A 12,464-nucleotide genomic window follows, 5' to 3' on the forward strand; every position below is an offset into this window, starting at 1 on the left:
ATCAGTTATGTAAAATACAAAAGGCATTGTCTGTCAAAAATATTCAATACCTTAAATTTGCATGGTTAATATTGACTACTATCACATAATGGAATTTACTATTTCTTAAACTATTACATAGTAAATTAATGCCAGCATTAGTTACCTCTTTACTGGAGGACTGGGCACCTGCAAATGTAGTTCTGTTGGGAAATTAACATGAGGTCTGTAGTTAACTTCTGAATTGATTGGGTCTTTCCTCAAGTCTGGGGGTGGAAAAAAATTATTTCAAAATAAGCAGAAATACAGTCCAATTCCTTCTTTGTAATTCCTCAGAGGTTACAAAAACAAACAAAACACAACACGACAATTAATTCTTTTCAAGATTTGCCATTGATCAAAATAACCATTTTGAAGACAATCCATCACAGGAGGTCAGATCTTCTATTCCTCCAAAATAATCTGGAAGAAATGTTCCCCCCTTTTTTTTTTTAATTTTACCAGAAAACAGGTAATTACCACAATTTTGAAGTCCTATAGACATGTTTTCAAGATCATTTTAACACTTCATCTAACTAAAAGCACATTTTAAAAGCAGCTTTTTATAAAAGCATGTTTATTCAAACATACAAAGTCATTTAGATTACAAAATTAAAACTACTTATGATTTCAGAAATTTCACATCATGTAATAATAATTAAATGGAACGAATACTGTAGGGATTGGGGGGTGGTTTGGGTTTGTTGTTGTTTGTGTGTTGGTGGGGTTTTTTGGTGGGTTTTTTTTGTTGGTTGTTTTTAAAAGAAATGCATTACGCATTCTTTGAAACAGATTTAAAAACTTACAGCAAACTGTACAGTTCATAGAGATGCTGAGCAGGCAGGGAAGGGAGCACTCTCACTCATGTGCCCTGAACACACAACATGAGTGCCTGGGCCAGCACTACTACACTCACACTCTAGAAGCTCCTTTTATTCACAGGCAAAAGCAAAGAATCATTCTCTAAAAATACACAATTTCTGAACAATGCAACTCCTAGTTAACAGTAAATAAAGGAAGCATTAAAGTATCCACATCAACACCACATAGAATACAACACTTTCTTTGGCAAGTGACAAGCAACAGTCTATTTGTTTAGAGATAGATTTGAGAAGTCTTCCTAATGCAATGATTGGTCCATTATAATTGGTCACCTGCTCTGAAGCCATTCAAAGGAAGTCTTATTTTGTGTATGTATAGACTAGATTCCTATAACTACTATGCCTATTTCAGAAAAACAGTAATTAAATTAAAAAAAGGCAGCATACATTGCCTGATCTCTAGTAAAATAATCTCGTGTTCAGTAGACAGTACTAACTTAGACAAGTTCCAGTGGGATAATGTAGGCTGTTCCACACTTTCATCAACAAAAACTACAACAATTTTGTATCTATTCTTAAACGATGTAATCTTACCAAGCTAAGATTTTTTTTTATTCCCTTGTTATTTCCCCAAGTTTAAATAAAGTCTTGGAACGTTTGAATCATGAACATACGAGTCAAAAACCCAATAACAGAAAAGAACTAAACTAAAAACTTCGGATGAGGCTGTTGGGTGATACTTGTTTTGAGGGTCAATATCTGCCCTATCTTTAATTGATGAAGACCAAAGGCACTAAATCTTTGACAAAGAACACAGGTTGTAGAGGCTAAAATGGCATATAGCACAAGAGACAAAGCCCTCATATGTCTTTCCTTCGAGCCTCAAAATGAAAAAAAAATTAATATAAAAAAAATCTTACTATTCCAGATGATAAGCAACACCACAACCTTACAAAGAATACTTATGGGAAAATATTGTTACTGAATGAGCCCTTGTGACACTGGCAAGGGACAACTAATAAACCTGAAAGTAAGTTCAAAACTGCTCCAGTGGGCCATGACATCAGAGCTAACTAACACTGAGGTAATATTTTGAACAGAAAACACCTCATTCTGCTACAAATTTTAATGAACTGTAAATAGCTTCACTGGAAAAAAAAAAAAAAAGCACAGGCTCTGACACATTATTTCCTGTTCATGTTTCCAATTCAGTATTTCATCTCAGTCCCAACGTCAGGATACAGTCCTAGGAATGAATTAGCAAAATTGCCAGATTAACAGTGTCTGAAGCTAGCGTTTTTAACTTTCAGACTTCGAATGTATCTACTTTTATACAAGAAGCACGTCTACTTTAAAATAGCAAATAAATCGCCGATACAACTGTTCTTTAATTCCCCAAACCACCTGATGTGAAGATTACAGGTTTTAATTTTTTTATTTTTACTCCAAGCCAAACCCCCAAGGAATTTAGGACGTTCGGCCCCTCCGAGAGGCAGTACCACAAATGGGTCAGGAGATGGCAGCAAAGGTTAAGAAGCTGTTTCCTTGGCACGCCCATAGCACCCATTCGGCCAAAGCTGCCCAGCGATACCGGGTGGTTTGTGTCTTCAGAATTCCAGCTAACTTAAAAATAGATGTGTTATTTTCTCTTCTGCTGACAGGATATCCATGCATGGTTAAAACCAGACACAGACTCGACTGGGAAGTTGGGCTCTACGTTCTCTGCAAACCTAAATATGGGACACACAAGCGCCGTGCTCAGCTGGAGACGGACATCCTTATCAATGGGGCATAAGAAGCTTACCAATAAATGAAACGTAACTGGTTTTTGACGTACAAACCAGTCTGCTTTTAAGATTTATGAACATCTATTTTCACAGCTGAATAGTCAATCCAGATTTTCAAAAGATTAACAGCTATTCTATAGCCAACAGGTAGGACAGACAAGTTCTCCTCTAATACCTCCATTTACACATACAGAGCATTTGCACAAATCTGCAAAGCCCGATTTTGGGGGGGGGGGGGGGGGGGCGAACCACATTAAATTCAATTTCCTTCTAATGTGTTTTAGCTGCATGTTTCCTGTACTTTTTATTACCTGATTTTTAATTTTTTTTATTATTTTTTTAAGTTGCCAATAAAAAAACCAAGGTGTAACATTTTTTGTAACAAGTAGTGCGGCAAATTTCTCTCTCTGAACCCAGACATTTTTGTGTATTCAGCTGAAGTGACAGACAAACTTACTGGAAGCTTTGGAAATGTGGAACAACAACATAATCCCAGTCAAGAAGGTAAACACATTATAACTTGTCCAAAAGAGAGTATTATTTTTAAAAAACAGTGACCATCTTCAGAAACAAAAGTCCTTATATTCAAGAAACTGTCCTTCTGGCGCAAAATTCAGTGCAAAACATTTCTTATATATTCATTAGTAGATTTTTTTCCATGACTTTAAACATCTGGAAAAAATGAAAATAAAGTTCCACTGTTGGTTTTTTTTGTTGGGGGGGTGGGGGTGCATACGTGCATGTGTGAGAGTTTAAATAAGATCTGAAGTGAAGCAACGGTCAACAAAGAACACCAACTATTACCCTCCCTTCATTCTGATCTGCCTCAAGTTTATCAGGTCTTTGTTATAACCCAATCCTGGACCTTTGCATCATCTATTTTAAATTTGCAAACTTCTCACATTAATAAAGTGAATTACAGATGTGACAGTGCTTTACATTTCAATCTTCATGGGCTGCTTGACTACATTTGGAAATCTCAAAAGTTTAGGGTTCGGTTTGGTTTTGTTTTGTTTTTAAACCAAAATCTTTAATCTATCATTTAGAGACACTCCAACATTTATTTATTTCTGTTTCATGTTAAGTAAATTAAGTAGCTGCATGCTTTAATTCACTACTTAATTCTTCAAACATGACAGTTACATACACTGACTGCACCACAAGGGCAGCAACTGGATTTCCTAAGTATAGTTGCATATTTTAAATTGTTACTATAAATGTATGGATTTCCTAAGAAGATGAGTTTTCTTTTTCAGAATTAAGGTTTGTTTGTGGGGTTTTCTGAAGTGACAAATGAACAAAGGCAATTTGGATTCTTCTTTATAACACTCACCAGAGCTTCAGAATGATTCTAGATTTCAGTTGGAGTTGTCTCATGCTATTGAGCTGAAAAATTATTAATAGGAAAACTTCTGAATTTGTAATATTAAAAACACAGTTTTGCATTTATTTTCAAAGGGAAGCAATTATTAATTTAAGGCATTGATTCCAAGTACATCCTTTTTTGAGATCACTGAACAAGGGAGCTTTTAATACTGCATCTTAAGTACAAGGCCATCAAGCACTTGGCCAATTTTAATCACAGTGCTTATTCTACTGATAGGGTTAGTTCAAGAATGAAGTGCTCTGAGCTTTGGGGTACAGGAAAAGAAGAATCTAGAAAACAAGGCTTCTATGATTTATTTTTTTATTTAAATCCTCCCAACATTAATACCTTTTATTGAAATTGTCAGGAGTGGCATTTTTATGAAGGCATCTATGCCTTAGGAATGGGGGAGGGTTGTCACAAAAGCCACTAAAACCCCTTTATGACTGAAAATGATTATCAGTAGCTAGCACACAGACTGCTCTGAAAAAGCTATTAAAAAAATTCTATAGCCCCATTCCAACTTCCAAGAATTATAGTAATCTTTCTTCGACTTTAAGAATGTGGGGGTGGAAATTTTGCCCTCACACTGTTCATGTCACATGTTCCTTATAAACAAAAAAAAATTAGCCTCCACAGTTCAAGTTCAAACTTCATAAACACTAACTCATTAATATAAATTAAGGATACTGTATCTGCTTTCTTAATATCCACATTTTCCTGCCAAAGTTTGATCACACATATTAGGGATTGGCCTTGTGGGAAATTTGCTTCAGCACTACAGTTATCTACTATTTACTACCAGTGAAAGAAGCAGCCATTTGATCTGCATAACCACTGTGCGATCCAATGTTACTATCTTTATAATGCTCTAACAATAAGTTTATTTTTGTAAGTCAGGGACAGAATTCCTCAACTGCTAAACAGTAGACTTATTCAGCTCCAGTTAAAAATGAGGAACTGGTAAAGCACAGTTATACAAACAGTGGTCATAATCAGAAGTGCAACATTATTTCCCTAAGTTTTCCATACAAAAAAACCACCCAAAGATATTTTTTCAAGTTGCCATGAAAGGCTAACAAAGATTTCTTACCTTCCATTCCTTTCTCAGAAAGGACTGAGCATTTCTTTAAGTACTATTTTCTAGGAGTCCATTTGGTATTTACCTACCAATTCATGTCTTGTCATAACATTCAGAGATGTAACATAAGGTAATACAACTGATACCTGTAAATGACTACTATTGTCCTTGCTAAAGGTGTCCTGACACACTTTTTAGACAACCAAAAAGCTGAGTCTACATAAATCTTTAACCCCACATGCATGTGAAATGATCGAATTCTTCAGATATCTTTTCAGTCCATTAATCACTTCCACTAAAAGTATTTTCCAAAACACACACACATGCAAGAATTTCACATTGGATTTAGAATACATATATTTTTGTTACGGAACTATTCAAAAGTTAGTTACTGAATTAGAATAACTGAATAGATGGGATCTTATCATCAATGTTTTATGATTAACTCTAAGGATCACCTGCAATCACAATACTTTCTTAAAAGAAAACATACAATGCATGTTGAAAGCTTTAAGTATACTGAAGTACAGTACATGGTTCTCTCCAGAGAATACTTATTACTAAGCTCAAACATTGTTTGAACCCACCGATTTTTCATTCTGACAGAGTCCTTTATGTATTTTTCACTGGTGGCTTTTTTTCTTTTTGCTATCCAAGTGTGGAGTTTTTTCCCACTGGTATGGTAAGTATAGTATAGTGCAGAACTAAATCAGAATAAATGTCATACAAAAACAGATCTTTGCATTCCATGCAACATCAATTTTGGGTGTGGGGTATTTTTGTTGTCAAAATAAACAAACACCAAATCAGTTCTCTTTCTACAACCAAAAAATAAATTGGAATAATGACAGAAAAGATAAAAGTGGTATGGCAAACCCGTCCCCCCAGTTTAAGTCTTGGAAGAAACTATATGTTATTTGAAAAGAAGTATGATATCTATAAAAATCAAACATTTCCTGGGGAAGTGGCCTAGTATTTATTGCACCTCTTTGTATGAGCACCATTCCATTGTTCCAGCAACAGTAGATAATGATTTTGGCTGGCCTCATGCTGACCTATAATATTTATATGCCAAGGCATTTATCAACTTTATAAAAACCCCACAGACATATTAGTATGTAAAAGGAAGTAGATTTCCTTATTACAAGTGTTTCTTCCTGGTATTGCTTCGTATCTTGAAGGAAAACAAATGATACCACAGTTCACCCAGACATTTTTAAAAAAAAAAAATCAATCTATCTTAGTATCCACCAAGAAAGCTCATAGAAATGCTTTTGGGGAAAACACAGAGAGTGAACAAAATTACCATGGTTTTTCTTTTTCCCTTTTTTTTTTTGGGGGGGGGGGGGGAGGAGGGGGGGATGTGGGGGGGCAGGGGCAGGCAGGAAGAAACATGTACACTTGCTAAAAAAAACAACCAAACAAACAAACAAAAAAACACCAAAAAACCAAAACCACACCACCAAAAGCCAGAACATTAAACCGAGAAATAAGTTCTCAAAGCAGAATATAAGCAACAGAAATCGAGATTTACATTTAATCATTTTAATTGGATTAAAAAGAAAGCACCAATTAAGGCCAGTGAAATGAATTATACTGGATATTTTATGCCAGTATAGAGTCATCCAAAAAATCACAGAATCATCGAGTGATAGAATGGTTTGTGTTAGAAGGGCTTTTTAAAGGTCCAACCCCCCCTGCCATGGGGAGGGACACCTTCCACTAGACCAGGTTGCTCAAAGCCCCCTCCAACCCGACCTTGAACACTTCCAGGGATGGGGCATCCCCAACCTCTCTGGGTAACCTGTGCCAGTGTCTCACCACCCTCATCATAAAAAATTCCTTCCTTATGTCCAATCTAAGTCTACCCTCTTTCAGTTTAGAACCACTGCCCCTTGTCATGTCACTACAGGCCTTGGTAAAATCACTAATACTAGTGAACAAGTGTTTTCAGTTCTTGTACAGAGAACCTACACCAGCCAGAAGCAGTTATGCATTGGCCATCTTCCTGAGGAGGCAGTGGTAGATGACATGCACAGGGAAGGACAAAGTGTTCTATCAACCTATAAAGAAAATGCTTTGTAACAAAACACAGGAGAGGAGGACTGTGGCAAGAAAAATCATTGTATCCTGATTATCTAACCATTTATAAAGCAGCTGTAGCCTCCCAAAATAATACTTACATTTTTCACACCAGAATACTGTATTTAAAATAGATCTAAGCACTACAAAAAAAAAAAAATCACCTAGCCTGTTACTTTGGTGCTAGAGGTCATGTGAAACAACTGTTTGGGAGACATGTCATGCTTTTACATGACTCAGCACACAACTGAGCACTGCCACTGCTTTCTGAAAGGAGATGCTAAGAACAGGTGAACTCCCACCATGCATATTCATGGCCTAGCACAGAAGGAAGGAACCACTGCTGCTGCTACCATCATAACACAAACAGTTTTCTTCACATGATGGTGGAGCACTGATAAAAGCCAACCCCTCTATTTGGGAACCCATGTATTATGGCAAATAGCTAGGAATCCATTTACACTGTATGTTTGCTCTATGAGAAAGCCAAGAAACTGAATAAATGAAGGTGCTTTGTGGAAAAGAATGTTTTAAATGCCTCTGAAAAAAGTAATAGTTATCAAACTGCTGCTCCATCACACCTCCATAAAACGTACCAAGAAGGGATATGAACACTTTCCATCTTTATCCATCAGTCTAACTCACTGAAAAGGTTAAAAACATGAACGAGAACAAAATTTGGAATTCACTGTGGAGGAAAAAAACCCCACAAAACAGATTTCTTTTGCCATTTTAAAAACACAGAGTACACAGGCTATGATGAGTCAGCAAGAGAGCTCTCTACCGAAAAAAGTATATGAAAAAACCCTAACATCCTGGCCAAAACAGCCACAAATTCCATGCCAATTTTCTTCTAATCCATCTAAATACAGCCAACCTGATACACAAATTATCTAATTTTGCAATACTTGATTATGGCTTGTTAAAAAAAAAAAGCAATGATAAATTGTATATACATTTAACAATTTTATGAAATATCATGACATTAACTTATGCAACAAAATTATAAAATACAAAAGGCTAATCAGAAATCTGTCCATCTCCTGTATGATATTAATAAGTTAACATTAAAATTTTGGTACATCTAAATTATTTTTAGAAAAATTCTTAATTCTTTATACAAGTTAAAGTTCTTACCATAAAAGTTTCTGTTCTGCTGGGATACTGAATGTAACACATTATCAGCTTTTTTGGTTGACAAGTTCTGTTCACTGTAAAAGAAGCATACGTGTAATTTGAAGGTTTAAACTATTAATGTATGATCACAAACTTTATTGCCCGGAGTGCATACAACCATAAAAACTTTGCCTGTGCGAAACTGACTCTTGTTATCATCACTGGCACTTTTTTTACTAGCACACACACTTCACAGAAGATACATAAGATAGTAGGGGTGGCCCTTTAATACTTTTAACACTGCTCCCACACAACAGGCTGTGCAGATGCAGATGAATTCAAGATGACCTGAATCCTTTAATATGGACAGATAAAAAAACATATAGTTTGTGAGGCTGGTGTTCCCAGTTTGTTCTGGAGATTGGATGACCACTCATCCCAGCCTTACTCTAGAGTACAATAGCAGGATGCCTAATATGCAGTGCATAAAAAAAAGCAAATTTTCTTGATCTTAATACTACATCAGCCGGCTTAATAAAGACAGCTGGTTCCCAAAGTTATCAACAATAAAAAAATTATGTCACCTATGAGAAAGAACTACGAATTTATCATCAGTATCACCCATGTCTGAAACAAATACATTTTTCAGTGTTAATATTTTACACCCTGAATATTTTAAAGTTAAACATATAGCAGCATCTATGACAAGCTTAAGTTTTCTAAAAATGCAAAAATCTCATCAGTATCAATATCTTAAGTACATGTAACCTGTTAGCTAACATTCTCTCTTGTCCATTTTCCTAGTTCGACATTTTACTATTCATTAATACTTTGTTGTGACAACACTTGGTCTTTCATTCATAGGGATTTTCATTTAAAAACTTTTTCCTTAAACTGGAAGAACACTGGAAGATAAACAGCAACAAACCCAAGAGAAGGAAAAAAATTTAAAAAACCAAACCAAACCAACCAAACAAAAAAAACCCAAACCAACCAGATTTAGTAAATCTTGCTGGTTTAGTTAAGCAAAAAGCATGCCTTACCAGTCCAGATAGGGAGCTGACAAACACCCTGCCAATTCCTTCCTTCTCCAAGAGTAAGGCAGGGAAGAAGATACAGAGTGACAATTAAAAAAAAAAAAAAACCAAACCCAAACTCTTGTTATTGAAAGGACAGGAAAACAAGAAAAATACTGAAAGAAACAGGAAGAATGGAGAAAGAACCTAACAGCAAACAAAATGCTAAGTAATTTTTTTCCACCTTCTAAAAACTTCCAAGTAATTAATTTGGGGTTTGTTTGTTTTTATGAGACAAAGTCTGAATGGTTAGGAGGGAACTAGTGAGTATTGCCGGTCAATTCTAATTACCGGTCATATAAAATCTTTCTGGAAGTCCCAAGAAGTCTTTTGTATTTGGATAAAGTACATTTGGGGTTTTTTTTCTTTGACAAATATTTAAACAACAGTGTAAGCAGATTCTTAATGAACTAAGTTGTTTTAAGTTTATTATATTGTCTCTCATGAAAAGACACATGCAGTATTTGAGCATACCATTACCTCTTGGGCATATTGAAAAATGAGGCATAGAATGGTTCTAACCATAGAAATCACAGTTCAAGGCAACTGTAAACACTGAAAATATAAACATGGCTGGGAGCAGCTTTATACATATTTATATCATTATCCAATAAAAAGCCCATAAGGTTTTTGTATAGTGGGGTTTTGTACAGTTTGTTGGGAGAGGAAAGGCGGGGGGGGGGGGGGGCGGGGAAAGAGGGGAATAGATAAAGGCATGAGGTAAAAAGTGTTTTTTAATGGGAAATGGACACCACAGTCATAAATTCCAGTTCAGAAAGTCCATAAAGCACCCAAATACAACAGGCCAAAAGAATGCACTTACAAAATACCACTCTGTCTGCTGTTGTCCTTCATAAACATCTGCTACTGGCTACTGGTATAGACTGAATGCATGTTAGATGAACCTTTGGCCCTATCCTGGCATGGCCATTTTTATGTCCTTGTTTATGCTTCTATATGCGAAAGAAAATAATTCCCTAGCAAACTATGAACTAAGCAAATAACTGATTTTGCTTTCTTGCAGTTCCAAAATAACCAAAGACATTTCAATTCATACAGAAGCTGTATTTTATATGTTTTAAATAAAAAAAAAAAAAAAAAAAAAAATTGTTTTGATAACTTGCTACAATACTTTATGAAATAAGTTTTAAAATTTTGCATCTGTGCTCAGAGAAGTCAGAGCCTTTTCATTTCCTGGTATTTGCTATTTTGTTCCTCCATAAAAACAACTTCTCATGAAAACATATGTCCAAAAATTTGCTCAAATTTAGCCATCATCCGTGAGACTTGGTCTCACATTCCATTTTATGGATATAAAAAAGGTTCGAAAGAAGAATGTATGGGTTCTAGTAGGAACTATGTTCCACATACAGTTTAAGACACACAATACAGAAAACCACATGTGGGAGGTTGATAACTTTATATTTCACAGCATCACACAATCATTTAAGTTGGAAGGGACCTCTTCAGATCATCTAGTCCAACCCCCCCTTGCTCAAGCAGGGTCAACTACAGGGGGCTGCCCAGGACCATGTCCAGTTGGGTTACGAGTATCTCCACAGTCAGAGACTCCACAACATCTCTGGGCAACATACTTGTTACTAAGCATACATCAATTCTTACTAAGTTTAACAAAATTTGGCTACTAACCACATTTTTTACCACTTTTTTTTTAATTCTACACTTTTCAGCAAAGATTTCTTTCAAATAGGTCAAACAATTATCAAGTGCTCAATATATACCTGAGGTGTTCTAGAAAACCAAATTTCAGAACAATGACTAGGAACAGTATACAAGATTCACCTACTGCCATACCCATCTCCTTGTCAGGGGACTGTCTGTACAACTGTTACAGATATGATTTATATAGACACTTGTATTCCATTACAGATGGCAAGTTACCCACAGTCTAAAAAAAACTTGTAACTAAAGAAGTATAGCAATTATTTCAAATTAACACACCCTACCCCTCAGCAGGGCTTACCAGTTCTGGCTCAGTGCCATAATAATGTGGTTCAGTGCCTTCCAAACAGAACTAGTGTTGCAGCCTCAGAGTGAAAGTAAAGTTAACACTTAATTGTCCGTACCCTTATTTCTAGGTAAGTTGCCAGCTTTCTACATACCTGACCTCAAGTGTATAAAGTCCCAGAGCACGTTTTCTTGGTTTTTGGTTTGGGTTTTTTGCATGGTTTTTTTTTTTGAAAAAACACAAACATTAGAACAACTTATTTTTCTGCAAATACAATCTATGCAAGTTCTAAGAGCATTTGCATTACCTGCAGGAAGCATTTTCTTTAACATTCTTGACATCTGCCGGATTGATTCCTTCAATAATGGGCGAGTCCGGATTTGCAGATCCATTGCTGATATGATCACTGCTTTCATATCCAGATTCTGTCCTCTGAATTTGCCAGTTATCACTGTGGATTTTTCTCTCTGTAAATCCTTTGCTTTTTTCAGCATTCCCTTTTCCCTCTGAATCCAGTGAACTTCTACTTCCTGTATCCTGTTTTGTTTCATCTTCATATATAGTCATTAAACCTTTCTGGATTTGGTTCTCTTTTGGCCAATGGTTAAAGCTTCGCTCCTTTTCATGCTTAGATTTACTGTTCGGATTTACCTTGTGCTTTGGGCTATGCTGTTTTTTCTCAGTCTCACTGAAAATGCTGTCTACGTTTAGTGTCTCTCGCATAGGTTTCCAACCTTTACTTCTGCTTCTGCTGTTGCTGCTATTTCCTTTGTCCCTAGAGTCTTGACTGGTGTCTGTATCATAGCCAGCGACACCATCAGTCCGGGTCCTGATCATTGGTTTCTCCCCAGCAGGAAACGCTTCTGTTTTATTTGATCCAAGCACCTGTACAGAAAGCTTTGCTTGGTGAGGTGCACCGTCATGCTTATAGGAGCCTCTTCCCTGGCTGCTGTATATGCGCTGATCAGCACAGTGTCTAAATCCATTTCCAACTGGAGGAGACCCCGACTTAACATTGGAACGATCTTCCCCAATCAAGTCTTACAAGAAGAAAAACAAAAAAGGTCCATTAAAGTTATTATTAATATTTAACTGATATTGTTACAGTACTTGTGTTTCTTACACTACCTCAACAAATTCACTACATA

General features: G+C 36.0%; 1 protein-coding gene across 2 annotated transcripts in view; it reads right to left on the reverse strand.

Annotated features, from left to right (window-relative positions):
• Positions 1 to 12,464, reverse strand: part of USP53 (ubiquitin specific peptidase 53) — a 41,659-nt gene that overhangs the window by 4,706 nt on the left and 24,489 nt on the right. The window contains exons 13-16 of one of the 2 annotated variants that reach the window (XM_030025481.2): positions 11,624 to 12,356; positions 9,315 to 9,356; positions 8,293 to 8,366; positions 146 to 245 (exon numbers count right to left, since the gene is read on the reverse strand). In XM_030025481.2, coding sequence (XP_029881341.1) covers positions 146 to 245; positions 8,293 to 8,366; positions 9,315 to 9,356; positions 11,624 to 12,356 — 949 coding nt within the window. The remainder of the gene's footprint in view (positions 1 to 145; positions 246 to 8,292; positions 8,367 to 9,314; positions 9,357 to 11,623; positions 12,357 to 12,464) is intronic. The other variant, XM_030025499.2, reaches the window with a different exon arrangement.

The sequence above is a fragment of the Aquila chrysaetos genome, chromosome 1, assembly GCF_900496995.4.
Source record: "Aquila chrysaetos chrysaetos chromosome 1, bAquChr1.4, whole genome shotgun sequence".
Lineage (NCBI taxonomy): Eukaryota > Metazoa > Chordata > Aves > Accipitriformes > Accipitridae > Aquila > Aquila chrysaetos.